The sequence below is a fragment of the Phoenix dactylifera genome, chromosome 9 (assembly GCF_009389715.1).
Source record: "Phoenix dactylifera cultivar Barhee BC4 chromosome 9, palm_55x_up_171113_PBpolish2nd_filt_p, whole genome shotgun sequence".
Classification (NCBI taxonomy): Eukaryota; Viridiplantae; Streptophyta; class Magnoliopsida; order Arecales; family Arecaceae; genus Phoenix; species Phoenix dactylifera.
Window position 1 is genome coordinate 10,126,765 of NC_052400.1, and position 26,407 is coordinate 10,153,171.

Sequence of the window (26,407 nt, forward strand, 5' to 3'; positions counted from 1 at the left end):
AACTAACGTAGTTGCTCATGGCGATCCATCCAAGTTGATGATCAACCTTGTTTGTTAAATTTTGCATATCTTGGAATGCACAAGAACCAAGACTCGAGTAGATCGGATGGTACATTACCATAGATTCAGATGAACATGTCATCCTATCATTGAAAGCTCGGTACATGGTCACAAGCCTCTAAAGTGTTTCACACTTCTTTGTAAACGCTTTGAACAATTTTAGATGACAATGAATTAATAATGTGGGTCATCTATATGGGAGACTTCTAAAAACTCACTTGTATGTATTTAGAAACAAATACTTTATATCCAAGCTTCTGCATTTTGTATAGAAGAAATTACATGTAGCAATATGGAATGTGTGGTGGTCTCCATCACAAGAGACCAATACAATGGCAGCAATTTTTTTGAGAATAATACATGATTCATGAATGTACAGTGCTTTCTCTCATCATCAGGTAAGCAAGTAGTTTATGTATTTGCAGAGCCATGGGTTCTGGGGAATGCTATTGTGTCTCTAATGTCATCAAGGCCAGTGGCAAACATAACCATTTTCTCAAACACAAGGCTGAAACCTGAGTGCTTTACAGTACCATGTCTTCGAAGATCCAGATACCAATCATACTGTTCTTGAGGTAGGCCAAGCTCCTGGATCCTGTGACAATATTTGCGGGTGGGTCCCTCATAAGTTGGAGCATCAACTAAAAGCTCATTGATCAGAAAGCATTAGCAAAAGAAGAAAGACAGAAACAGCATAAAGTTTGCTTGTTAACCGGGATCATGAAACGAGGATAGTTTTGCCCGATTACTTATATTTTCACCATAACAGAGTCCGAAGTTAATTGTCTGAGATATGGCTATTCATAGCTCAAATGAGAGACAAAATCAAGCATAATACGACACAAATATGATTGAATACCTCTTAGTGATCATATCAATGCGCTCCTCCCTTTGGCTTCCTCTAACCAAAACTCCAGCCTGTGGATGAAAATCCAGTTCAGCGACTTAAAAGATAAAACATTAGCAGTGCAGCTATCAAAACCTTAATGTCCGACTAAAACTTTCCTTTGGCGCAATGATATCAAAAGAAGAAACTGTTTTCCCATCATCTCTGACATGCATATAAAATGGCTTGACTTCTTTTGGATGCTCATATATAATTACCGGCCTTTTGTATATCTTATCCGCCAAATAACTGCCAGCATCACAAACAAATAACAGAGGAATGTTGACATCATGGAAAAGGCACAATGACGTAATAATGATTAATTGCATCTGCAGCCATGCAAGCACAAACTTATCAACTGAATTTAATTCTCTGTTCTCTAACTGAAAACATACCTCTCATGCTCCTCCGATAGATCCTGTTCTACTTTAGTTTCAAATGTATGATCCTTTACCTGTTCATCAATTTCTATTGTTATAGATTCTCAACTAAATGGTTGCATGGATTCTGACAAAAAGAATTCTTTAATATACCTCCTTTAGAATCTCCAATGCTTCTGCATAAGTTATTCGAGCAAAAGAACTTGATCCTATTGATTTAAGGCAACCAATGCAGTCCTTGTTCATATATTTTGACATAAATTTGATGTCAGTGGAACAACTTTCCAATATTGAGCGACAAAGAAACTTCAAGTAGTCCTCCACACAGTTAATTGCATCCTGGAAGCATTGTTACATAAACTTTCATATCAAAAATTTTAAAACTTTTAGATATATATTAAAGGATAGTCAGAAATGGAGGATGAAATTCAAATTCTGAAGTACTGGAACACTTTTGTTTCCCTCTCAGTCAATTTGTGATAGTTATCATCTAAACTGGTAATCAAAGGTAAGTTGGTACCAATAATGAGCAATATATTGCGAAATGTTGGTACCATGAGATGGAAAGGCTTGATTTACATTGTTGAACCCTTCCCTAGCAGCTTAGGCTTTTGGGATCTAGTGGTTTGTTAATAATTAAAAGGTACTAAACAAATGAAAAACATGATTCAAATTTAAGGATGAAGTGATGTGAGAAACATAAGTCGAGGGGGCAAAGGAACCCATTAATGACTGGTGAACTCTTGAGAATACAAGAAAACTTTTGCACTAAAAATTCAGGCACAAACCAACTGTAAAGACAACAAGATAATACTTACATTCGTTATTCATTCACTGCCTTACAGAATCATCCCAATAGAGAAGCATTTAGAACTCAACAATTAAGCCAGTTAACTGCCTCACAGTTTCATAAAAACAATAGACAAATAAAATCACCAAGCCTACAAATGCATTACATCATGTGAGCAGACCTAAAAACGCATAATTCTGACAATACAATTGTTGTTTTTGGACCACTAGATCTAAAGGCAACCAAACAGATAGGGAAAGAAAGGGAAAATTTAGAATAATCACTATAGTTGATAAATTTTTAAAGTGAAAACAGCACAGATTCCACAGTTTCTTTTATCATCTCAATGATACTTCAAAAATCTGCTTTTACCTGCATGTTGTTCAGGAAATATTACTGACAAAAGAATGATGGTAGGCGTATGAATTCTACCTTCTATCTAAGTAATGCCAGTTATCTAACTATGCTACATGACTAGAATGAGTAAATGTCAATACCTTGGTCTCTAGATGCATCATGGGAGCAGCAGACAACAAATTGAAGGGGAAGGTCAAAGAAATTAGAATTGATTGCGAAATGAAACCGATATAAATTCAAACATCTGCCAAGGAAATTTGTATTAAGGTAGAGGGGCTTCTTTCACAGTAAAATATTTGCAAAAAATTTTAAGAAATGCTTCAATAATTTATTTAACATTGCATTGTGTTTGAAGACGTTGAAACCAAAACAAAGATTTGGAAGCTACCTCGACCATTCTGTTGCCGTGATATGGTGAATGACCACCCCTTCAACCACATTTTGTATAGCATAAATAAAGGATATGAGCTGAGTTAACAATCAGGTTGGACAAAGTGTTTAAGCAGCCCCGGTCAATGCATTACATTAGTAACTATATTCCTTTTAATAAAAAAAAAACATCGGTCTAATGTGCTCAGGTTAATACCATGCTGGCATCTTATTTTCTTCACTGAAGCAGCAAAAATAAATGCACTTGGTTATGGTGTAAATGGTTACCTGGCTAAATCTGGTCGGACACCTTGTTGTTTTGATGTCTAGTTTGGTTTTAACAATATTAAGTTACTTGTTTGAATTTTTTGCTAAGCTTAACCCCTAACCATGGTAAAACATCATAGCTCTGGTTAAGTTTAAAGCTAGTGGTTATAAGCACTGACAGTCTGGTTAACATTGAGGGTTTAGGTTCAAGAAAGATCAAATTTTCAGTGAGATGTCTGTGCTAAGAAAATTAAGCAATTATTTTACCAATTCATTTATGTTTCCAGACCATCTAAGATTTGTTTTTTTCTGTTTTTCAACTTTCTTCTCATGAAGTTGACACCCTGAAGGAAACTTTTTCAAAAGCAAGAATTATAATCTTTACTCTGAGTTGCTACAAAACAGATGAACTGTCCAGTTGTGAACTTAAGGTAATGATCCTTCTGTCTTTATTCCTTTCTTACTTTTGTTCTTCCCTTTTTCTTTATTTGTCTAATGTCTGCATGTATAGTGTAAAGAAATTTTAACCTGATATTCAAGTCAACTCAAAAAGTATTTGGAAATAACAAAGGGATAACTAAGATGCAAAGAAGGATCCATAACACGATAGGCACCTACCTCTAATTCCGCAAAAGCCAGTTCAACCTCAACCATCCACATTTCTGCCAAGTTCCTTGGCGACTGAGAATCATCTGCTTGAAATATTGGTCCAAATGTGTAAACACTACTGAGTGCACATGCATAGCTTTCAAGGTGAAGTCCTGTCGAAAAAGAGAGATATGCTGGACGAGAAAAGAAATCATTCGAGAAATTAACTTCTTTAATTTTTAATGAGGTTGATTTTTGTCTCTTGTCCAGCTGTAGAGCTAGCTCATTAGCCTTCTGAAGATCTCGCTGCGCATCAAGTAGAGCTTCTCTATTGCTGTCACTTCTTTTCAGCTCTTCAATTCTCTTGCTTTTATCCTTTATTGCAGCCTTGACTACTTCAAGGTCGACGCGTTCATGATCATCTGTTGTCATTAACTTTTCCATATCATCTGATTTGCTGAAAAGAGTTGTAACATGGAACATCTTGCTACAAACTCTCGAATCTGTAGTTGTGATAATGGGCATGTGAACAAATAAGAATCCATTGTTCTGGAAGAACTTATGAGTAGCATAAGATAGGATATTCCGGATGCGAGTGACAGATGCAACCTGCATTATTAAAATTGCAAATCAGAGACAAAGATTATATGCATATGCAGCCCCCCCACCCCTCCCCAAAAAAAAAAAAAAAAAAAAAAGCACTCTCACTTTAAATGCATAGATTGCTAGTCTAGATGTGACAAAGAAAGAACATTGATTTGTTATGTTCAATAATGAAATCAATTACCTTCAGCATGAATGATATAACAGTTTAGAACTATCAGAACAAAATCCATTTTCATATATTTCCTCAAAAAAAAAAATTTTTGAACATGTCCTAGTTTAAATGTGTAAATAGATGTGATAATAAAAAATAAAAGCAGAAAGTTTTGGAGGCCTTTATATTTCTTGGAAATCCTTAAAGAAATCTCCTCTATATTACATTTTATATTCAGACTTGAGCAGTATTCTATATTCAAGGTTATTTTATGTTTGTTTCCTAATTGTATTAATTTATGGAGCAAGTTCTATCTATTTGGTAAATGTAAACTGGTTCTCTGAGGTTAGCATGATTAAGCTGTCAAAATATCAAAAGGAGTGCTCATAATAAACATAACACTTAGAGTGGCCCCTTAAAGAAACACATGAATTATGCTTTGTATCCATGCCGATAACACCCATCATGGGAGGATATATGTACCCCTTGGCTTTGTCTGTGGACCTAATTTCAGAGAGGCAATTCATTCAAGAAAATTAGATTGCTGAATTTCGAAACATAATTGATGCACTAGAAAGCACATCTACAAATACAATTCAACCATGGTGGCTTGTGGATCACGTGCATTCAAGTTAGACTAACTAACTACTTAAAATGAAAAAAATAAAATTTAAATTTTCCTCCTTTATTTTTTAGATTAAAAAAAAGGAGCAAAGAGAATAGATGGATGGGTGTTATCAAAGAAGGCCTTCTCAAAGATATTCCGAATAAGAGATCATCCCAAAAAGTGATGGCATGTTAGTATAGATAGTGTGGTAATTTCAGAAAAGACAAATATCAGTTGACAATTGCAAAGGGCGATTTCATTCAGCATATGAATATCCACCTTGATTGTAAAACTTTAGGAGCAAGTACTCCGGTGAGTGCAAGAATTAAGAGCCACATTAAGGATAACATAAGTACTTTTATGATACACAATCCATCACATACAAAGATTGAAAAGCATACATAGGTAGACAACATTGTATTTAAGCTCTATAATTGGAAGCTATTCTTACTAACACCCCCTTTTTTTAATGGGAATATAGCAACACCACTTGTCAAAATTAAAGATGACCAAATTTGTCCATGAGAAAGGCAACCAGCCATATAATATGGAAGGTGATAGCAACTACAGTGTGAGAAACTTGGGCTAGTCTACCAAGTATGAGCTGTTAAAATGCACAAGATCACACATCAACTGCAGTGAAATACAAGAATGCACCAAAGCAAACAATGAGATGGAAGGTTTGGTGATGGTAATAATACTGAAGATTCCAGTATTCCAATCACCACCAAGCTGACATGTCACCAAAATAAATTACTTAGTGGAACACTTAAAATTTAATGCAGGGAGATGCAACTTAACTATCATGAAGAACAGAGCATATGAATTAAGACACTGCACCAAGATGTGCATGTACAGAAGCCAGGTGCAGACCCTTTATACAACTTCAAGGTTCATTCAAAGAAAAAGAAAAATAATGCAGCAAGAAATCCCAAAATTTTGACAAAATGATAGCATTAGACCCCAAATGTCACTCAAGGTTATAGGACCCAAAAGTGAAAAAACTATCAAATGCATGTTCCGAAACTCAATATTCAACTTACAATACTTGTACGAGGACGAAGATGGGGATAAGCTCTGAGAAACTCGAAAGAAAACTTTGTCTCTGCGAGTGGATATTTCTTGAGATCAACAATCCCAACATGTAGAATCTTCTCTACTTTAAGTTGTACAACGTGCCTGCCTGGCGATGGTATCTTCTCTAACACACCTTCTACCAAGACAGAAGTTCCAATAGAGATATCTTGGCCAGGAAGAGACATGGAGGAGTGCACTACTATCTGGAAAAATATTGCAACCCAGGTCAGTGAAAAGACCCCAATAGAATGAGTTTTGTGTGTAAACGTACTACATTTTTTTCCTTTTTTTGTGAAACCAGTATCAACAATTGAAAGTAATCTAGCAAATGCTAAACATCTGTATGCTAATATTCATGAACCTTGATGGCCTTCCATCATTTACATCAAAAAAAATCTGCATACTAATATTTAACTAGTATACAAAGATTAAGTTGAAGACTTTCTTTGCCTATGCTTGAGATGCTACAAGCAATATAGTCCATGCAATTATTTCACTGGATTTTTATACCATTACTTATCCATTTAAAGATACCCAATCAAAATGTAATCAAAAATCGTATATTACGAACCATGGACAAGGTCGATGCCAGAAAAAATCTATTTTTTAAAATTCCGTTGCAAGGAATCCTCATATACACATGATATATTATAAAATGACCAATCATTCTACCAAAATCCAAACCTGAAGGTCAGCAATGCAAGACCCATCATTTATCCGCAAGTAAGCAACAACCGGCTCCCTTTTGGCTGGCGCTGCAACAGGCCTCTGAACAACAGGTTCATCTTTTATCATCAAAATCCTCGCAATTGATCTGAGGATTGGCACTCGAAACACCGCGACTTCGCCGCATGTCACGTCCTGCGCCGGCGCCGGCGCCGCACCTTGTCTCGGCCCTCTGGCAACACCCTTCCCCGCCTTCTCTTTTCGCGATCTGACCCATCCCCCCACCACAGCTCTCTCTCCAGCCAATCCCAGCCCCTTGTCTTCCCGACACACGATCGACCTCAAGACCACCCTCTTGGAGTACTTGAACCATTCGACAGATTGCTGCTGTTGCCGCGCATCGACGGCTGCGCCCTCTTCGGAAGCCATTTTGTTTCCTTTCGGCAGAAGAGAATGAAATGTGAGACGAAGTGGAGATGCGGGGCATATAAGTAGAAGAAAAGGAAGAGATGGGGTGGGTGGGCTTCGTGCGAGGAGATTCGGAGGTGAAGGAGAGAAGGTATGGAGACATGGCGGGAAAAGAAGAAGAAGAAGGATGCTTCGCTTTGGAAAGCTTGAGCCGGGAAGAGAAGGGATTCTGTTTTGCTGCGATCGTCGCCGAAAGGGAAAGGATAGAAGAAGGGTGGAGCGAAAGGAAGCGGAGTTTTCGAGCTTTGGGTTCGGGATTTGTTCCCTGCCGGGGGTTTCATGGGAATGAAAAAAAGTTAAATTTAATCCCTAACTTGATTACTTCTTTGCTAGAATATTCTGCCCCGGTAATATTCTTTGCTAGATTCATTGACTGTTGAATAAGCAAAGCCCAATTAATAGCCGACTTGAAAGATGCGAAATCTTAATAGAATAGCATAGCTAAGTCGAGAATCAGCTCTTGGTAGTTGGGGTTTTAGAAAAAAGGCCTAACTTCCTTTCTTGTTCACAATTCCTTCCAGAGCTTCATAAATTTTTATACATTCAAAACAAAAAAAAGAATAGATTCCTTACCTGAGGTTTCATGGGAATGAAAAAAAGAGTTAAATTTAATCCCTAACTTGATTACTTCATTGCTAGACAAAAATAGGTTTCGAAATGGGCCTAAGCCGGCCTAAAACCCATTTGATCTGAAAAAGTTCAGACTAAATTTAGACTTAAATGTAAAGTCTATTTATTTTTTAGACTAGGTTCAGATATGTTATCCATAATGTAGCCATCAGCTCCCCTTTTCTACCAAAAAAAAAAAATGATAAGGCTCTCCCCTATTTGGGATTAGGTGGGCGTGGAGCTGGTACTGGATTTAAAGTTACAAATCCAGTGTTTGGTTGCAAGATTGCAGTTGGAACAAGTAGCTTTCTAGTATTTATTTGGTCATAACTAGAAGCTGCAACTACATTTCACCAGTTTGGTCTGTAACAACCCAGGACCTCACCCAAAATGGCTAGCCGGAAGGTATTATTTGGGTTCCTTGATCCTGTATAAGTACCCAAGATCTACCCAGTGAATAACCGATGTGGGACTAAACACACGCCCGCACGGGTCCTCACATACTCCCCCGTTCAAGCCCTGACGTCCTCGTCAGGCTAAGGGTTCAAATCCATTCAAATCTAATCACAAACACCACAATCGGTCCGTGATCAACCCCAATGAATCCGTGCTGCAGTGTCCCCTAGTCCACATAAGTTATGGGCCAGGTCCGCTTTGATACCATTTGTAACAACCCAGGACCTCACCCAAAATGGCTAGCCGAAAGGTATTGTTTGGGTTCCTTGATCCTGTATAAGTACCCAAGATCTACCCAGTGAATAACCGATGTGGGACTAAACACACGCCCGCACGAGTCCTTACATGGTCGGTCATATAAGCAAGAGCAAGTATCCTATTATCCCTAAAATGAGTTCAAGCTCACATCCCAACTTATCACATTCCATAAACATTAGCCAAGTGTTATAAGCATCATAAATCCAATACAAAATCTTACATTCACATGTTTATAACACACTAAATCTTGCATTATAAATCTTAAAGCCATTATAACATAACACCAAAGCCCCTTGGGGGGAAAGCTAAGCTCTACGTGTCCCAAAAGATAAAAAAATACACACACACACACACACACACACACACACACACACACACACACACACACACACATATATATATATATATATATATATATGTACACAATATGAAAGCAATATTTACAAATATATAATACTTTGTAACCTAAAATAAAAGATGGAAAAAAGTTCATCCATCTAATGCTTTCAGAACTATTAACAAGAAGGAAGCTTGTAGTTTGTAGCTGAAAACTAACTAATTGGGAGGTGTTGAACTTCAGCTGAAAACTTGAAGAGGAAGAGTATATCGGCTCAACCGATTATAGTAAGATAGAAACCCTACTACAACACGTACGATACAAGAAAGATGGTAGTTGAAAGATGAGCAGGATGGATCATTCTCTCCCAAGACCGAAAATACCATCTTGGCTAGCTACTTCAAGTATACAACTCTCACGATGCTCACTTGCAAACCTTATGAATCCATCAAAAGGAAAGAGAGTGAGAATAGAGAGAAGGCAAAGGAAGAATAATTTCCATAATAGAATTTCCATACTTAAGGATCTCAAATATGGTTACGAGAGGAGAGCTATGGAGATATTTATAAATGGTACAAGAAGACACTTTTCTTCAACTTTCCAATGTGGTTCCTGATGATAGTTGATTCAACGAGGCTGGTGGGGCTCTCAGTCAGTTCTAGCGAGGCTGGCTAGAAGTGTTTGTAATTTTGGCTCTGAAGCCAAAATTACCGACACTTTTAAATAGCGTCAGCATGCATGATATTACGATGACGCCAGATAGCGTTGTACAAAGCACGACGCTTACTAGTATCGTTAGAGACTAAATGGGTAAAGATGGAAGTGATTAGATAATGTTTTAGAAAGCGTCGTTGGAGACCAATTGCACTCCCATCCCCTTCAACGCTTTAAAAAGTATCATCGGAGGCCAGTTCCCCTCAACAACAACTTTAGAAAGCATCGTTGGAGGCCGATCTCCCCCATCCCACCCAACACACACCAGGAAGCCGTCCTCAAGGCCATCTTTGGTGAGCCCCCCAACCCCTTCTCCCCCAACTCTAATTTTTTGCTGGTTTTTGTTGCAGAAGTGGAGAGGGTTGAAAGCAGAGAGCATGGACAGTGATTTGGAATAGTGATGGATATGAAGAAAAATAAGAATCTGAAGCCATGGCTGAAGAGAGAAAATAAGAGGAAAAAGAGGAAGCAAAGATCGGGCCGTGGAGCGTTTGCGATACTTTTCTTTTGAGGTGTTTTCCTCTCAAGATGCCCTAAGCTTGGCATCTTGCTGTTTCTTGCTTATTTTTTTTCTTAAATCTTTGGCTTCCCTTTTTTGTTTTCTTTAAACCTTTTGGTTGTTCTCTCAAGCGGATGGAAGAGCGGTGTGGCCCTTCCAATCCTCGAGCTCTTGTATAGATCTCCAGTCCCCATTTTAATGAGAAAAAATTCATCGAATGAATTATAACAACGCTTCCAATTCTAGGGATAGGATTTTTAAATTATTTTTTTGAAAAAAAATAATTATAACGACGCTTATAAGTATCAGCGGAAATTAAGAGAGCTCGACGCTTATAAGTGTCGGCAAAGGCCTGAGCTAGTCCAACGCTTATAAGCATCGGCAAAGCTTTGGTTTTTCCCAATGCTTTAAAAAAGCATTGGCAAAAAAAGTTTCGACTCTCCGTTTACCGACGCTTTTACGGCACTTTTGAAAACGTCAGTGCTAAAATTACCGATGTTTATAAGTGTTGGTACATACTCTAAAAAAACACCAGAAAAAACTATTTTTTTTATAGTGTGTCAATTTTCAAGTTTCTAGCATTCTGATCATGTAGGCCCTGCACTCCTGCGACCCATGGTGCACGTTCTACGTGAGGTTTTTTCCCCTTTATTTTTTAAGTAAATGAGGTTGTTCAATACCTTTAGTAAAATCACGCATCTCTTCCAACTTACACTCTTCAAGCTATAATTAAGAGAAAAATATCTTGAATATAAACATGGCGATTTAAATACATGAAGTGACAAGTACGGACTCAGATAGAAATATGGAAATATTGTCAGCCAGGGGACCCAAAATATTGTTGCTCTCCCTCAGATTATTTGAAATCATCCAACTAGTTGAGAGCAGGCACCATACACAGGTTCTGCCTAAACCTTCACAAAATGCACTCAATAAGCATAGCTTGGCATGTGATCACATCGAGTGGACTATTCCTCCTGTAGTAAAAGCCACAAAATAGGTCCACAACCATCTTTAAAAGCTGTCTTTACATAGGATGATTTGGTGTTCTGATGATTCGTACCTTATTGACTGCAACTTATATGTTTATTATCATCTTCATTGCTGCTCCTCTAGTAGATATTGATGATATTTGTGAACCAATTTTAGATTCTCTATTTTATGAAAACAATATTATCTCTAGCATCATTATTTCCACTTCTGCAGCTATCGGTAATATTATCTCTGGTGCCATTATTCCTACTTCTGCATCTATCGATTTGCATTTTTACTCGATATGGAAAGTGGCACCCGTTGATAAGTGGTTATACAATAGTAGTCCTTATGAGCTAATTGTTCTACATTTCTTACTTGATGTAGCTTGTTATATAGATCGTAAGTAGTCAGAAGCTGGTTAAATTAATCAATGGAAAACTCAAAGCCATTTCACTTGAAGAGCAAAGTTAGATGCAGAGATCAAATGAAATGCAAGAGCTGCTTAAGCGACTAAATACTATCGGAATAAGATTAATGAAAAGGATGCATCGCGGTCCAAAGGAGTTGTCCTCTTGTATGCATAACAAAATCTCTCTTACTATGTCTCATCTATAGGTGCTTTAAGTTGTTAATTCTATAGAAATAAAAGAAGCTATAGAGCCATAACATTTGCCTTCATTGCGTTGGTGTATAGTTGACATCACTAACAGAATGCATCCTTGGCTTGTACCTTTTAGTTTTTTAGGCAAGTAAGTCCTCTACTATATTCATCATACCAATGACGTCAGTGACCACACTCAATGTCAGCAATAGGATGAATGGTGCCATGTACAGTAGAAGTCAAGGATGGAATTTTTGCTTAAGCAACTGGACTTGTAGACGATTATCTATGGGACAAAAAAGCAGAATTGGTTAGCTAGACAATGAAAGAGAAATAGAATTGTTGCCAAGCTTTGTATAAATAGGGTGGAGCACCACATCGAAGTTGAAGAATAGAATAGAGTCTAAGCCCTAGTCAAGCTAGCCATGCGTTACTTCTAATGGCCGTCCTATTCTCATCCATGTATCAATGTTAAGTGGACCCAAAATTGCTGAGGCTTAGCTAAAGAATGAAGCGATCAATAATGGAGCCTTTTTCTGCAATAGGGTTATGGAGAGTATATATATATATATATATATATATATATATATATATATATATATATATATATATATATATATATATATATATATATATATATATATGTGGGAGTCATCATTTGCAGGAAATTAATTTTCAATATCATCGAATCAACCCATATCTACTAGGTAGGCGTCCATCGCGAGATTTCTTTCTTCAACCCATTGGACTTCTTCAGGCTCATTAATTGATCGAATATATCTATCTATCTATCTATATATATATATATATATATATATATATATATATATATACATATATATATATATATATATATGATTTTCTGTCCAATTCTGTCCTTACTCTCTAGGAAACAGAAGTTAAACGGAAATGCAATTATCAGCTGGAGAGTAACAGCACTCGGCACTCTCTCACACATGATCACAACCTTATGCTCCCCTCTCACATGCATCACAAGTGGGGAACACTAGCCAAAATAACTCCAAGAGCCATACATTACCAGCCCTTCACTACATCACACAGGAAACAAGAAAACAGAGAACAGAACAAAACACCTCGAACTTCCTAGAGTACGTAGAACAAGAAGTAATACTACTAAACCAACATTGTCACGTCTCCCATGGGAGCTAGAATTAGTTCTACCAGTAACTTCACCGAGCTAGCAAAATAACAAACAATGGCTCGGCGGGCTCTTCTCCTTCAGCACTGTGCGGGTGCAGGGACGCTGCATTTGGCCGGGAGCTGCATGGCGAGGTTGGGGTCGATGCCGAGGTATGGCAGCATGCCGGAGTTCTTATAGGCACAGAGGCAGGGCAGGTCGGCATGGGAGAGCGCCGTGCAGCACGCGTCGGCGGGCTTCTCCACGGGTTTCGCCGTGCTAATGCTGGGCTTGCAGGCCATCAGCTCGTCCCTGGTCATATTGCAAAACCCCTGGGCACCAGACGCCAAGCTCATCTCCATGGTGGTGGCCACCACCAGGACTATGGCCAGAGCAAAGGCCACGGTCCTTGGCTTCTCCTCCATTTTGGTCGGCTTGGTTGGTCTTGGTCGCTAATTAAGCTTAGCTCTCCCTTGGGTTGCTGGATTTTCAAGTGGAAGAAGAGCTTCGGTGGTTGTACATATAGTGGGGAGATTTGGAACCCGTGAGTGTAGTTTGTCTGCATTACGTGATCACGGGTTGGGCTTGGAGTTGGTGATTGGTGGTGGGTGCATGATGCTGTCGTTTAGTTTCTTTGGGTGGTGGAAAAAGGAAGTAAAGATAGGAGTGCAGCTGTCTTCTGGAGATTGTCACGAGAGTGAACGCAGTACAGTGAGCCTATGAAAGGCTGTTGCATGGGAGAAATTAAAAATGTGAAAATTTAATGCAGTACCAAGCACGCACTCCAAGTGGATAAAGTTAAATATATCTTCTGTCGCCAGGATGTTGAACAGGGTCAGATGGTGGGGAACGATTAGCCAGGCGCAAATGCTAAATAAATTAATTAGCTCCTGATCTGTTTCGCATGGTGAGATAAGTACAAGCGGAGAGGGCTGTTGCTCCGATCATATTTTATAGATTCTTTTTAATATGAATATTTTCTTAAATATCAAATTTTGCATGAATATTTTTTAAAATTTGATATTAATTATATATCCTCTTAAAACACTTATTTTGTTATTCTATTTCTTTTTTTATTCTTGTTTTTGCATTTGTACCCATACCATCTAACGCTGTTAAAAAATTAATTGTTTCAAATTAAAATGACTAAAATATTCTTAATTGATAGACTTACAAATAGAAACATTTATAAGTGTAGACAAGCAAATAGCAACTTTACAAGGATATTCAGGCAATTTTCTATATTTAGAAGGATATATATGCGGAAAAAAATCCTAGCAGATAGAAATAATCTAGATACATTAATTAATGTGATAGCTTTCATAATCCTATATTTATTAGTTAATATCTTCTCTCTAGGTTTTGGAAGAAACTTTATCATGAGCCTCCTCTGCATAAAACACTTTGAAATAGGAATAATTATTTAAAATCTATTTGGCACCAACATCATTTTTCTGTTTTCATTTTTGTATAAATTAGTGAAATTTCATGTGGAGCTTGATGTGAAAGGCTGCATTTTTAAGAAATATGAAAATAATCCTCTTTATATTAAATAATCCCTTCTACCATTTCTTTAGCTGGCTGAGCTCTTAACACTGAGGAGGATGCACCTAATTGCTGCATATTCCGTCTTTGGTTCCGACACAGGGAGGAAGGAGATCGCGAGCCGCGAGCTGCATCACGATCACAGTGAAGAAGGAGATCACGATCGTGAGCCCGCTCAATCGCGATCATGATCGTGATCGCAATCCCAAACAGAAAAAAAATAAGGACAACAGCGTAATTTTAAATTTTATTTTATTTTTAATTAATATAAATTTGATTTTTCTTAACATCATTGGAACAACTGTTATATTAGGGGCATTTATACAATAATAAAGTTTTACGAGGGTATACATACAAACATTAATTTTGGAAGAGTATTCATGTAAAATTCGATATTTAGAAGAATATCTATGCAAAAAAAATCCTAGTTAATAATATTTTATTTTTGATTTTTTGAGATGTATTTATGTTATATTCATACGATTTATCCGTCTATTTATGCTATGCATGAATCTGGACAAAAAGTTGCAAAGGATCTAAAAATTGGCTAGGCCTAAATAAATTAAAAAATAATTCGATCTCTGTCGAGATTATATATATATAATATAATATTATATTATATTAACTAATTGGTGGATGGGTCAGAGATTAACTCTTTAAGTTTGCATTGGATCTGAGCATAGGCATTGGGCCTAATTTCTTCTGTCGAGCAGATCCTAGATCTTGTAGAATCTAGGAAGATGTTGCGAAATAAAGCCCTCAATGAAAATATATAACTTTCTATGTTTCTTGGTTTACTAATGGCTCCTATGGGAGATCAAGTATAAAGATAGCTCTCCTCTTCTCGTATCATTGAAACTTGGAACATCGATCACTCTAGGTCGACTACGCCAAAGATCTTTGAACGATGGATGACAGTGCCTATGGGAGAACCATAACGTGCAAGATAGGAGAATATAGTCTGTATTGAAAGATTGAAGCATGCAGGAGCCTGAGTTGTAAAGGCAATGGAGAAATATGAAAGCCAATAGCCACCAATATGAAACCCATTTGCCCAGCCACAGCCAATGGCACCCACTGCATTACATTCCTTCCTGAAAGCAAAGCCAAAACAGTGCCAGCAAGAGAAGACCACCCAACAAACCATCCTGAGAACCAAGAGTACGAATAATCTCATAAACATCTAATAATGTCTTGGGTAAGGAATTAATACCAGCTGCATCAGCCAATAATATGCAAGCAAATCATAGGGAATAATATATCACCACAGTGACTGATAAAACACATCTCGATGCAATGCCTACCTAGCCATCCAATCTGCTGCTTGGTTACCCTCGCGGTAGATATGGAAGTATTGGAAGACTATTTCTGAAGACATAGAAGAGAAGAAGAAGGAGAGAGAGAGAGAGAGAGAGAGTCATAGAGAGAGAATGTAATCTTTCTTTTTTTTGTATGTATAAAAAGTGCTATAGCCCATTTTTTATAGTTGAAGGTGGTTATGTACAGCTCATATACAGCTCATATATACAGCCCATATACGCTCATATACATTTAATCAATACAGCTCATATACCGCTAACATTCTTCCTCAAACTCAAGAAGATAGCGAAGATGCCTACTTGAGTTTGCTAACCAAATTACGATGACATTCCGGTAGATGAGCCTTCGTAAAAATGTCATCAAGTTGATCTACAAAAGCAACATGTATCAATTGAAGAGTTCTTTATTTGATGTCCCAGCACGTCTTGTAACTATACGTGGACTCTAAATGCACTTACAAACAAATGGTTTGAAAATCCACTGAATTGCACTAGATGAATCACCCTAAGTACTACAAAGGGAGGAGATACCCATATAATAAAAGTATGATAAAGAAGAAGAAGGCCTAGTGAGACTAGAAGTACCCTAGTTCTTTGAATGAGCACATAAGGCTGCCAATTGAAGCATCCCATCAGTAACGTAGCACATTTTAGACTGCCTTATTATTCAAAAAGTAGCTGCTGCATCATGCTCAAAGACCTGATGATTCCGAGCACACCAGATCATTGTCGCCAAATTAGAATACAAAGACCTGATTGCCATCCGTATCCGAGTGTTAGCTAAGAATTTTGTTAGATCCAACTTAAGGATGGAGGGATAAAATCTACATGATGAAGTTCATTAGCCAACAAAGACCAACATTGGCCTGCAAAATAGCAAGAAACAATAAACTGATTGACATCTGCAAATTAGGTTGTTGACTGACTAGCTAGAAAAGCCACAAGCTAAACACTTCTCTTAGTTTGTTGATTTTACAATCATTTGTGAAGACTTCAAAGTGTGAGAATCCAATAACCTAGAGTTTTTCTGTATGTATGAGATCGATAATCAAACAAAAATAAGTATTTTATTACCAAAAGAAAGATCAAAATAATAGCTGTTAAGCAATAACCTTGTTTGGTCATCATCGATTGCAGTGCCTCTTACTTATTCTAGTGAGATACAAGTCTCCAAATTCACGTGGAATTCTTTCTCAAGGTTAGAATTTCCTAGGACAATAAGTGACCCTGACAGAATTAATGTTAAAACCATCTTGAAGTTAGATGTCTAATTTTATATCAGCTCCATCTTCCATTATATCATCTAATCTTACATGGATCGGAAGATATACTCCATCACAAATTTAATTGAAAAAAATATATTTATTTTGACCGATCCATTTTAAGGCGCAAATATCAATAAACTGCTATATTAGTGGGTGCAACACATCCTTTGAGGATGGTTGCACTAGCATAAATCTTGAAACTTTATTCAATTTTTAAAAAAATTATTGCAATTGGATGTTATGCAGAAAAAAGTTATAATCTCCAAAAATTATATGATCAAGGTTTAGATACGGAACTTTGCTCCCAAACTCTATCCAAATGAATCTAAAATAACCAAATCAAATCTGCAGTGAATCTAATGATCCTCTTGTATCAGTATTAAAGATTGTTTTAGACTTAAAATAATTATTTATTAACACTGCAGGCCATAAAATCTAATTATAGAAATATCTCAGCAAAATAGCTAGAACGAATACCTTAGCACGTTTAAAGAATACATATACGATAACTTATCAAACCAATACCTGCAACCAGACCTTTTCTGCGTTTCCATACCGATTAAACGCATTCGATAATATTTTCTTTTTATTATTGAACAGCAACTTTCAAACTCCAAGGCGCTACATCACCAAACCAAGCACATTCACATCCCACTACCTGACAGCACACAAAGCCCAGAACCCAGAACCCTTTGCCCGCTGTAGTTTTACATCAATCTTATATTACATTTATTATCATATAAATGCTTCTAAATGCTCTCTCTCCTCTTAGTATCTCTCCACACTACGTCTAAAACTCTCTTCCATCCCAACAAAACTAAATAAACGACGTACTCTTTACTCTGAGGCAGCAGAAGTCTCCTCTGCCTTAGTTTCCACCACTGTGGCAGCTGCTGCCTCCTCTTCCACTGCCTTAGGCTCTTCAACTGGTGCCGGAGCCTCAGCCTCAGTTGCTTCCTCCACTGCAGGAGCTTTGGCTTCCTCTGGAGCTGCTTCTGGTGCTGCTACCGGTTCTGCCTCTGGCTTCACTTCCTCTGTAGTCTCGGCTGTAGCAGCAACAGCTTCCGGGGCAGCAACTTCTTCACCCTTCTCCTCTTCTGCTGGCTTCTCCTCAGTTTCCACCCCTTCTTCTTTGGATGGTGCTGCCTCCTCTTCTGCTTTTGGTTCTTCTGCAACTGGGGCCGCGACCTCGGCTTTGACTACCTCCTCAGGAGCAGAAGCAGGAGCAGGAGCAGGAGCCTCAGTTTCTACAGGGGCAGCAGGAGCGGCTTCCACCTGTTTTACAAATCTATTCCTCAAACATCGGGCCAGTAACTATGTTTTTAATGCATGCATGGAAGGCCTGATGATAGGTTACGTAATTGAGTGTCATTGAGACGTGCCCACTTGAGTTCGTAGATCGTACAATGACTTTCAACTCTACGAGTTGGCTGATGGGACTGGAGAGGAGGATCAATGATCTTTGATGATTTACAGAAGATTCTTGTTGGGTTTCCCTTTCCATTTTAAAACATATTTCGTCGTAAATTGGATGTGAGCTAGATGCTACAAAGAATTGGTAACTGATCTACCATGATGCTAGGATTATTGTAAAAACAACCCCGCAAAGCCATTTTGGTCTCTACTGCTTTTTTAATTTGAGATGATTAAAATTTCAGAAACCCACAGATCAATCAGCAAGAAGAATAAAGCTTAATAAGACAGAAGTTGAATTAAAATGATCCAGAAGACTGTTAACTACTCACAACTTAGACCACCCAACATGTAATAGTTCTGCATCTAAACATGCAATTATTAAGATCAATATGGCAACAATAAGACAAGACAAATAATTTGATACTGGTTGATGAAGGCGCAGAACAAAGAATGCTACCATTCTCAAGAATGATTAAACGAAACTAAATTATCTAATCAATCCATGGATGTTTGATCAACGGTAATCCATCTTTGGGAAACATCTGAAGTATAAAAACCAAAATAGTTAATTAATTGGCTCACCTCAACGCTAGCCATGGCCAAATAAATTAAGATACTGAACTGCTGGAAACTTAAAAGCAAGCAAGCACCGGATGACCCAGCTTGGTGCGAGGCGAGCTGGTATTTATATCCGTGACTAAAGCCATTGAGATACAACAAGCCGCGGGACCATTCCTTGGACCTTTTTTTTTTTTTTTTGATGATAATGAACTATGATTATTAAAAATAATATTCTCCGCCACCCACCAATCCATCATTATTATTACATTTGGACGATATGAAATCGCATTGAGAAAGTTTTCGCCACCTTTTTCTTAGTTTATACTCCATGCCTCCTCCCGACTTTAGCCCACGAACCTTTCGGCCATTCTCGACTCCCATGCCGACCGTGTCCACGTGGCAGTGATCTGTTGGATGGAATTCCCACTTTGGGTTCCACCTGGTCCCACTATATTGCAAAGCGGCCGTGCACGGGCCCACCAACGAATAACGCCGAATGGGTGGCGGTGGGTGACCGGGCCCACCTGAGACAAAGGCGACGCCGAAATGACGTAGCTGGGATCTCCCACCTCCCTCCCCGACAATGAAACCTCCGAAGCTACCCGCATGGAAATTCCTATGCAGATAGAGTTTCGCCGTTTCCCTTCACGCCCGGGGCCCAGGGTCTTTCCCTGGGAACGAACGTTCTTGACGAACGGACTTGATGGCGTTATCGTGAAACGTTGATGGCCGAGATTTAATGGTATAGAAGTTTTATGGGGCTCGTCCGAAAATTATTGGCAGTGTCGTGCGAGACAGCTTGGCTGGGGCCCATAGTTCCGGCACGCCTGACGTGAGTCTACCTGTCATCCACGTGTCTTGCGGAATCTCGAGGCGCTGACGGCTCTCTGTTGCAGGCGCGAATTTTGGTATAGTTGGGCCCCACGAGCGTGGATGGTTCCCGAAGGGCGTACCGAACGAATGGTGCAGCAATCACGAAGGTGGATTTATTCGTAGTTGGGGCCCAAATTGGGGGTCCAAGGGCTGGTGGCTAATATTTTATCCGTGGTCATGATCGAGGTTTCACGTGCATGGCACATGACAGAAGTAGGGGGCAATAAAGAAATAGTAGTTTTATATTATGAATATATTTTTTAATATTTTTATTTCTTCTGTACAGTTGATTCTAAATGTTTGGGTGACTGTGATTGTTTATTCTGTAAGGTATTTTTGGTCCCTACTATTAGATGCAGTAATTATGTCGGATTATATACGAGTCAGGATAAAAAATTATCAAATTGAACCTACCAATTTAATAAATAGATCAAATATCCAAAGCCCAACTTGACCTTTGGGATTGAACAGCATGAGTTACGTATTAGCATTAATATAAACACTTATAATTATTGTTAAAGAGAGTCCCTCCATTTATATGAATGATATCACAGTTATATTAAAAAAATACTTGATCATAGAAAATCCTAAGAATTTTACTTTCAAAAAATCACTGGTAGATTAAGATCTATAGTCGCATAGGGGCAAAAATACACTATTTAATATCTCTAATGTTTAATTCAAATCTATTCTAATATGAATATAAAATTCAATATATGAGTAATATCTATATTTATATCTATATCTATAAAAAAAATGAATATATATAAGAAACTAATCAATTCTATCTAATTCTGTCATGATTCATCTTTGTAGCCAAAACTATTATAATATGGATATGAAATTTAATATATACTAGCATCCATATCTATATTAATACATGTCAAATACACACACACACACATACACACACACACACACACACACACACACATATATATATATATATATGCATATATATATATATATATACATATGCATATACATATGCATATACATATATCCGTATATATATACACACACATATATATACGTATATACATATATACGTATATATATACACGTATATATAGATATATACATACATATATAGATATATACATATATATATATAGATATATACATATATATATATATATAGAGATATTGATATGGATATACATATATACATACATATATATATAGATATACATATACATATATACATATATACATATTGTTGGGGGAATATAAATTGCCCCAAAGCACGTGAGCACATCGCTAGCACGTGATCAGAAGCGCCCGACCTCGGACGCCCGACCTCAGAAGCGTCCGACCTCGGACGCCCGACCTCAGAAGCGCCCGACCTCGGACGCCCGACCAGGCGCTTGACCTCAGAGCTCTCGACTTGGTGCCTGACCTGGCGCTCGACCTCAGAGCTCTCGACCTGATGCCTGACCTCAACATTCTCGACCTCGGAAGCCCGGCCTCACCATCCACCCGCCGCGGTCATATCCTTTTGCAACTCGACCGGAGACCATGCCCTGCTACCGCTGCCAACAATTAATGCGCATGACCTCTACTGATCTCCGGCTCACTTAACAATCAATGCGCATGACCTCTGCTGATCTCTGGCTCACTCAACAATCAATGCGCATGGCCTCTGCTTATCTCCGGCTCACTCAACAATCAATGCGCATGTTATCTACGAATCTCAAGCCATCCACGGCAAACAGCTGACCCGCTCGGCTATGTCCGATCAGCCACGACGACTCATTGACTCCGGCCTGATCTCCTACGGCAATGCATTAATTCACATGATCGTGCATTAATTCATACGACATGCCCAATCATGACGGTAACCTGTTCGCTCCGTCATATCACAGGTAATTTTGTACCTCTCTATAAAAGGAAAACCCCTCCATCTTAAAGGGGGATGGACTCTGAAACTCCCGTGATATATTCTCTCCTCCCTCGTACATTTTGCCCCCTCTGACTTACGTATCGGAGGGCCGGCGCCGGAAACCCCGGCCACCGGCTTTTTGCAGGTCCTCCGGAGGACGCCGCCCGCCGACGGACCGCCGCCCGCCATCTTACGCCGGAGCTCCTCCTTCTCAGCCGACGGCCGCCCCCGGGTCTAATTTCCACCAACAGTTGGCGCTAGAGGAAGGGACCGAGTCGTGGCCATGAAGTTGAGAAGCAAAGGAGCCTCCAATGCCTTCCGGCGTCTCCCACCAAGTCCTGGACACTCTATTCAGAACTCGCCACCTCCGGCTGACCCAGCTCCCCAGGTCCAACCGGAACAGTTCAATATCCTGGTGCAGCAGGTTAAAGCCTTGGCTGCAGCTGTCCAAGGCCTGCAACGTGAGGAAGCCCCACCTATGCCGCCTCCGCAGGCCCAGGTCCAGCTAGTGCTTCCTCCAAACGGACCGGTGCCCTAGGGCCAAAACCTCCACGGCTCCTCGAGGGCCAACAATGAAGAACGGTGCTGTCGCCAAGGCTCAGCCTGGGCGTCCCCCCGGATAGAATTGCTAGGGAGGAGCATGGATAGAAGGCCGTAGATTTCGGAAGTCGAGTCAGCCCCGGACCGTCACGAGCCGGAGCAGACTACGGTGGCCATCCCCAGGCTGGGGAGCTCGACGGGAAGGTCGAGAACCTTGAGCGCTAGATTGAAGCACTTCACAGCAGGAAGGCAAGGCGCGAGGGTGACTTTGAGTTTACCACCAAGTCCCCCTTCTCCTGCTAGATCGAGGATGAACCGGTCCCACCGAGGTTCAAAATGCCCTAAGTGGAGCTCTACAATGGAACTACCGACCCCCTCGATCATTTGGAAAGTTACCGAGCCGTCATGGCATTGCAAGGGTCCTCGGAGGCTGTGCTCTGCAAGGCCTTCCCAGCGACCCTTCGGAGAATGGCTCGGCTTTGGTTTTCTGGACTGAAGCCAAGCTCGGTATCCTCTTTTGAGCAGCTCGGCAGGCAGTTCGCCACCAACTTTGCTGCCAGCCGGCGCCAGCGGCGAACGTCGGATTCCCTCCTAGATGTCAAGCAGAACGAGGGGGAATCCCTTAGTGAATACCTCGACCGCTTTACCGCTGCAACCTGGGAGGTCCGCAAGCTCGACCAGTCGATAGCCATGTCGGCACTAAAGACTTAGGCTCGCTTCTATAGATTCCTCTTCTCCATTGAGAAGAGCTTCCCTGCCGACTTCACTGAAATGCTGGCCCGAGCTCAAAAGTATGCGAAGGCCGAAGAGGCTATCGCCTTCAGGCGGGGCGCAACCGAGCAGGCCTCAAAGAAGCAAAAGAAGCGCCGTGAAGAGCGTGGCCGCCTGAGAAGCCGATCTCCATGCCGAGATAAGAACCTGCCTCGATTGAGGAGCCCACCTCGACAGCAGAGACGGTTTTGACCAAGGTCTCCGCCTCGATCGAGATCTCCACCGTGGCCACGAATGCCCTCGAGGAGGTACGAGAATTACACCCCCTGAACGTCCCCCGAGCAGAGGTCCTAATGGAGATAAAAGGTCGAGACTATTTCCGACCTCCACCCCCGATGCGGGATACCGAAGCTCGGCGCAATCCTAGGAAGTATTGCCGTTTCCACCGGGACCTCGGCAACGACACGGAGGATTGCTTTCAGCTCCGAGATGAGATCGAGGCGCTTATCCGTCGCGGAGTACTCAACCGGTTTGTACGGAACCGATGTGAGGAAAAGAGGCCAGTGGAAAATACCGCACCGCTCGAAAATCCAAATGACAACAGGCCTATCGCCGGCACCATCAACACCATTGGAGGAGGAAGCTCGGCTGAAGAACCAATCGAGGGAAGGATCCCTTCGAAGCGCCCGTGCACCTCCGAAGCCATCTCATTCTCGGACGAGGACTTGGAAGGAGTTGAGACTCCTCATGATGACGCCGTGGTCATCTCCATGATTGTAAACAAATTTGATGTAAAGCGCGTCCTAGTTGATAATGGAAGCTCGGCTAATATTTTGTACTACGATGCCTATCAAAAAATGAGGATGACGGAAAGCCAGCTTTGGAGAATGAACGCTCCACTGGTCGGATTTACTGGGAATTCGGTCCCGGTCGAGAGCGAGGTTGGCCTCTTTGTCACGATCGGGCTTGCTCCCCAAAAAAGTACCGTAAGGACAGATTTCCTAGTGGCTCGCCTATCTTCGGCCTATAACGCCATTCTTGGACGACCAGGGTTAAATGCCCTCTGAGCTGTGGTCTCGACTTATCACCTGCTTATGCGGTTCCCCACCAACCGAGGAGTAGGCAAAGTTCGTGGGGACCAGGCAATAGCTAAGCGGTGCTACATGGCGACTCACCGAGCAAAGCAACCAGCTAAGGCACCAAGCTGGGAGGAGCTACCGGCCAAGGCGCCAGCTCAAACGTCAGATCAGATGCTGCCCATCGAAATCTTGAAAGTACGGGACGATCCCCGAAAGAGACGGGTAGAACCTAGTGAGCTTCTTACCCAGATTCCTTTACGAGAAAATTGCCCAGAGCTAACCGTGTAGGTCGGCTCCGACCTAAGCTCCCTTGAAAGAAACCGTCTGATCGAGTTCTTTCGGTCCAATATGGACGTCTTTGCCTGGTCCCCCGCCTACATGCCGAGAATAGACCCTAAGGTCATAATTCACCGACTCCAGGTGAAACCGACCTGCAGACCTGTGCGGCAGAAGAAACGGAGCTCCGCCCCGGAACGACAACGAGCAGCGGCTGAGAAAGTGGACAAACTTCTCGAGGCCGGCTTCATCCGGGAGGTCTCCTATCCAGACTAGCTCACCAACGTGGTCCTCGTGAAGAAAGCTAACGGAAAGTGGCGCATGTGCGTGGACTACATCGACTTGAACAGAGCCTGCCCAAGGACATCTTTCCACTCCCTAGTATTGACCAGCTCGTGGACTCCACCTCGGGATACCAGTTGCTGACATTCATGGACGCTTTCTCGGGATACAATCAAATTCGAATGGCGCCGGAAGACGAAGAGAAAATGACCTTCATCACCGACAGGGGCACTTACTGCTATAAGGTGATGCCTTTCGTGTTGAAGAATTCTGGAGCAATATATCAAAGACTGGTCAGCCAAATCTTTAAAAACCAAATAGGCCAATATATAGAGGTCTATGTGGACGACATACTGGTAAAGAGCCGAACAACGGAGGACCATGTGGCTGACCTCAATGAGACATTCTCCACACTTAGAAGGTATCGGATGAAGCTCAACCCTGCTAAGTGCACGTTCGGAGTCACCTCGGGCAAATTTCTTGGCTTCGTAGTCACCCAGCGTGGAATCGAAGCAAATCCCGAGAAGATCTGAGCACTGCAAGAGACAGTGCCACCAAAGATGGTTAAGGAAGTACAGCAGCTCACAGGGCGGGTCGCGGCTCTGGGAAGATTCGTTTCCAGGTCGGCCGAGCGGTGCCTCTCATTCTTTACAATTCTCAAGCGACCGAAGAACTTCTTGTGGTCGGAGGAATGTCAGCAAGCTTTTGAGGAGCTTAGGCACCTCCTTGCTTCCCCTCCATTACTCACAAAACCCCAGCAGGGCAAGCTCCTCTCATTGTACCTGGCTGTCTCCCTGGTTGCGGTAAGCTCGATCCTGGTCCGAGAAGAGAACAAGCTTCAAAGACCAGTGTATTATACTAGCCGGGTCCTGAGAGATACCGAGACCCGATATTCCAAACTGGAGAAAACAATCTTCGCCCTGGTCATCTCGCCTCGGAGGCTCTGGCCCTACTTCCAGGCCCACATTGTGGTCATACTGAACGACCAGCCTATGAAGCAGATTTTGCAATGCTCGGATCACGCCGGAAGGATAGCCAAGTAGGCAGTCGAGCTCGGAGAGTTCAACCTCGAATACCGTCCGAGGCTGGCGATCAAAGCCCAAGCGCTCGCCGATTTTATCGTGGAGTGCACTTTGTTGGACGACCCCGAGCTCCCACTCATGCCAATGGAGGAGACCCCAAGGCAGCCATGGATCCTATATGTGGACGGCTCCTCGACCTCGGAGGGTAGCGAAGCAGGCCTTATCCTTACAAGCCCAGATGGGGTGGGGTAGTTGCGGAGCAGGCCCTATTCCTCGAGTTTCCATCCTCGAACAATGAGGCAGAGTACGAGGCGCTTATCACTGGGCTCAAATTGGTAAAGGAGCTGAAAGCCGAGGACCTGAAGATCTTCAGTGACTTCCAACTGATCGTGAGCCAGATTCTGGGGGACTTTGAAACAAGAGAGCCATCGATGCGGAGATATCTCCAGAAGGTGCGAGACCTCACATTCACCCTGGGCTCCTTCAATATCCAGCACATCCCCAGAACAGAGAACCTAAGGGCAGACCAACTGTCGAAGCTGGCAACCTCCCGCATGAGCGAGCTTCCTAAGGCAACGATGCTCAAATATCTCCAAACGCCCATCACAGAGGAGCCTGAACCGACCATCTGCATCGAAATCGAGCCGAGCTGGATGGACGAGCTCATCAGTTATCTACAAAATGAAGCCCTTCCTAATGATGAGCTCGAGGCTCGCCGCATCAGGCGTCTAGCCTCCCGATACATATTATATGAAGGCAAGCTCTACCGAAAATCCT

The 26,407-nt window shown here is 41.1% G+C and overlaps 3 protein-coding genes across 3 annotated transcripts; all 3 read right to left on the reverse strand.

Moving 5' to 3' along the window:
* Positions 1-256: 256 nt before the first annotated feature.
* On the reverse strand, positions 257-7,547 carry LOC103709425 (asparagine--tRNA ligase, cytoplasmic 2-like). Its single transcript, XM_008794746.4, has 8 exons — positions 6,823-7,547; positions 6,105-6,341; positions 3,728-4,306; positions 1,480-1,665; positions 1,342-1,400; positions 1,066-1,195; positions 920-978; positions 257-655 (listed from the first exon to the last, which is right to left on the reverse strand). The coding sequence occupies exons 1-8, from the start codon at positions 7,231-7,233 to the stop codon at positions 472-474; spliced, it is 1,845 nt and encodes a 614-aa protein (XP_008792968.2). The 5' UTR covers positions 7,234-7,547; the 3' UTR covers positions 257-471.
* Positions 7,548-12,960: 5,413 nt separating this feature from the next.
* LOC103709443 (putative lipid-transfer protein DIR1) lies at positions 12,961-13,284 on the reverse strand. Its single transcript, XM_008794766.1, has one exon. It carries the CDS (start codon positions 13,282-13,284, stop codon positions 12,961-12,963), a length of 324 nt encoding a protein of 107 aa, XP_008792988.1.
* Positions 13,285-17,541: 4,257 nt separating this feature from the next.
* On the reverse strand, positions 17,542-19,133 carry LOC103709426 (induced stolen tip protein TUB8-like). The gene is made up of 2 exons (XM_008794747.4): positions 18,987-19,133; positions 17,542-18,263 (listed from the first exon to the last, which is right to left on the reverse strand). The coding sequence occupies exons 1-2, from the start codon at positions 18,999-19,001 to the stop codon at positions 17,826-17,828; spliced, it is 453 nt and encodes a 150-aa protein (XP_008792969.1). The 5' UTR covers positions 19,002-19,133; the 3' UTR covers positions 17,542-17,825.
* Between the last annotated feature and the right edge of the window lie 7,274 nt (positions 19,134-26,407).

What these genes read in the sequence shown, in the direction of transcription:
- LOC103709425 (XM_008794746.4), bottom strand. Translation starts at nt 7,233, where the DNA reads ATGGCTTCCGAAGAGGGCGCAGCCGTCGATGCGCGGCAACAGCAGCAA. An exon ending in CTTGCATTGCTGACCTTCAG is followed by an intron (nt 6,342 to 6,822) that starts GTTTGGATTTTG and finishes ATATTTTTCCAG; the next exon opens with ATAGTAGTGCACTCCTCCAT. An exon ending in TTGATATCATTGCGCCAAAG is followed by an intron (nt 979 to 1,065) that starts GAAAGTTTTAGT and finishes TTTCATCCACAG; the next exon opens with GCTGGAGTTTTGGTTAGAGG.
- LOC103709443 (XM_008794766.1), bottom strand. Translation starts at nt 13,284, where the DNA reads ATGGAGGAGAAGCCAAGGACCGTGGCCTTTGCTCTGGCCATAGTCCTG.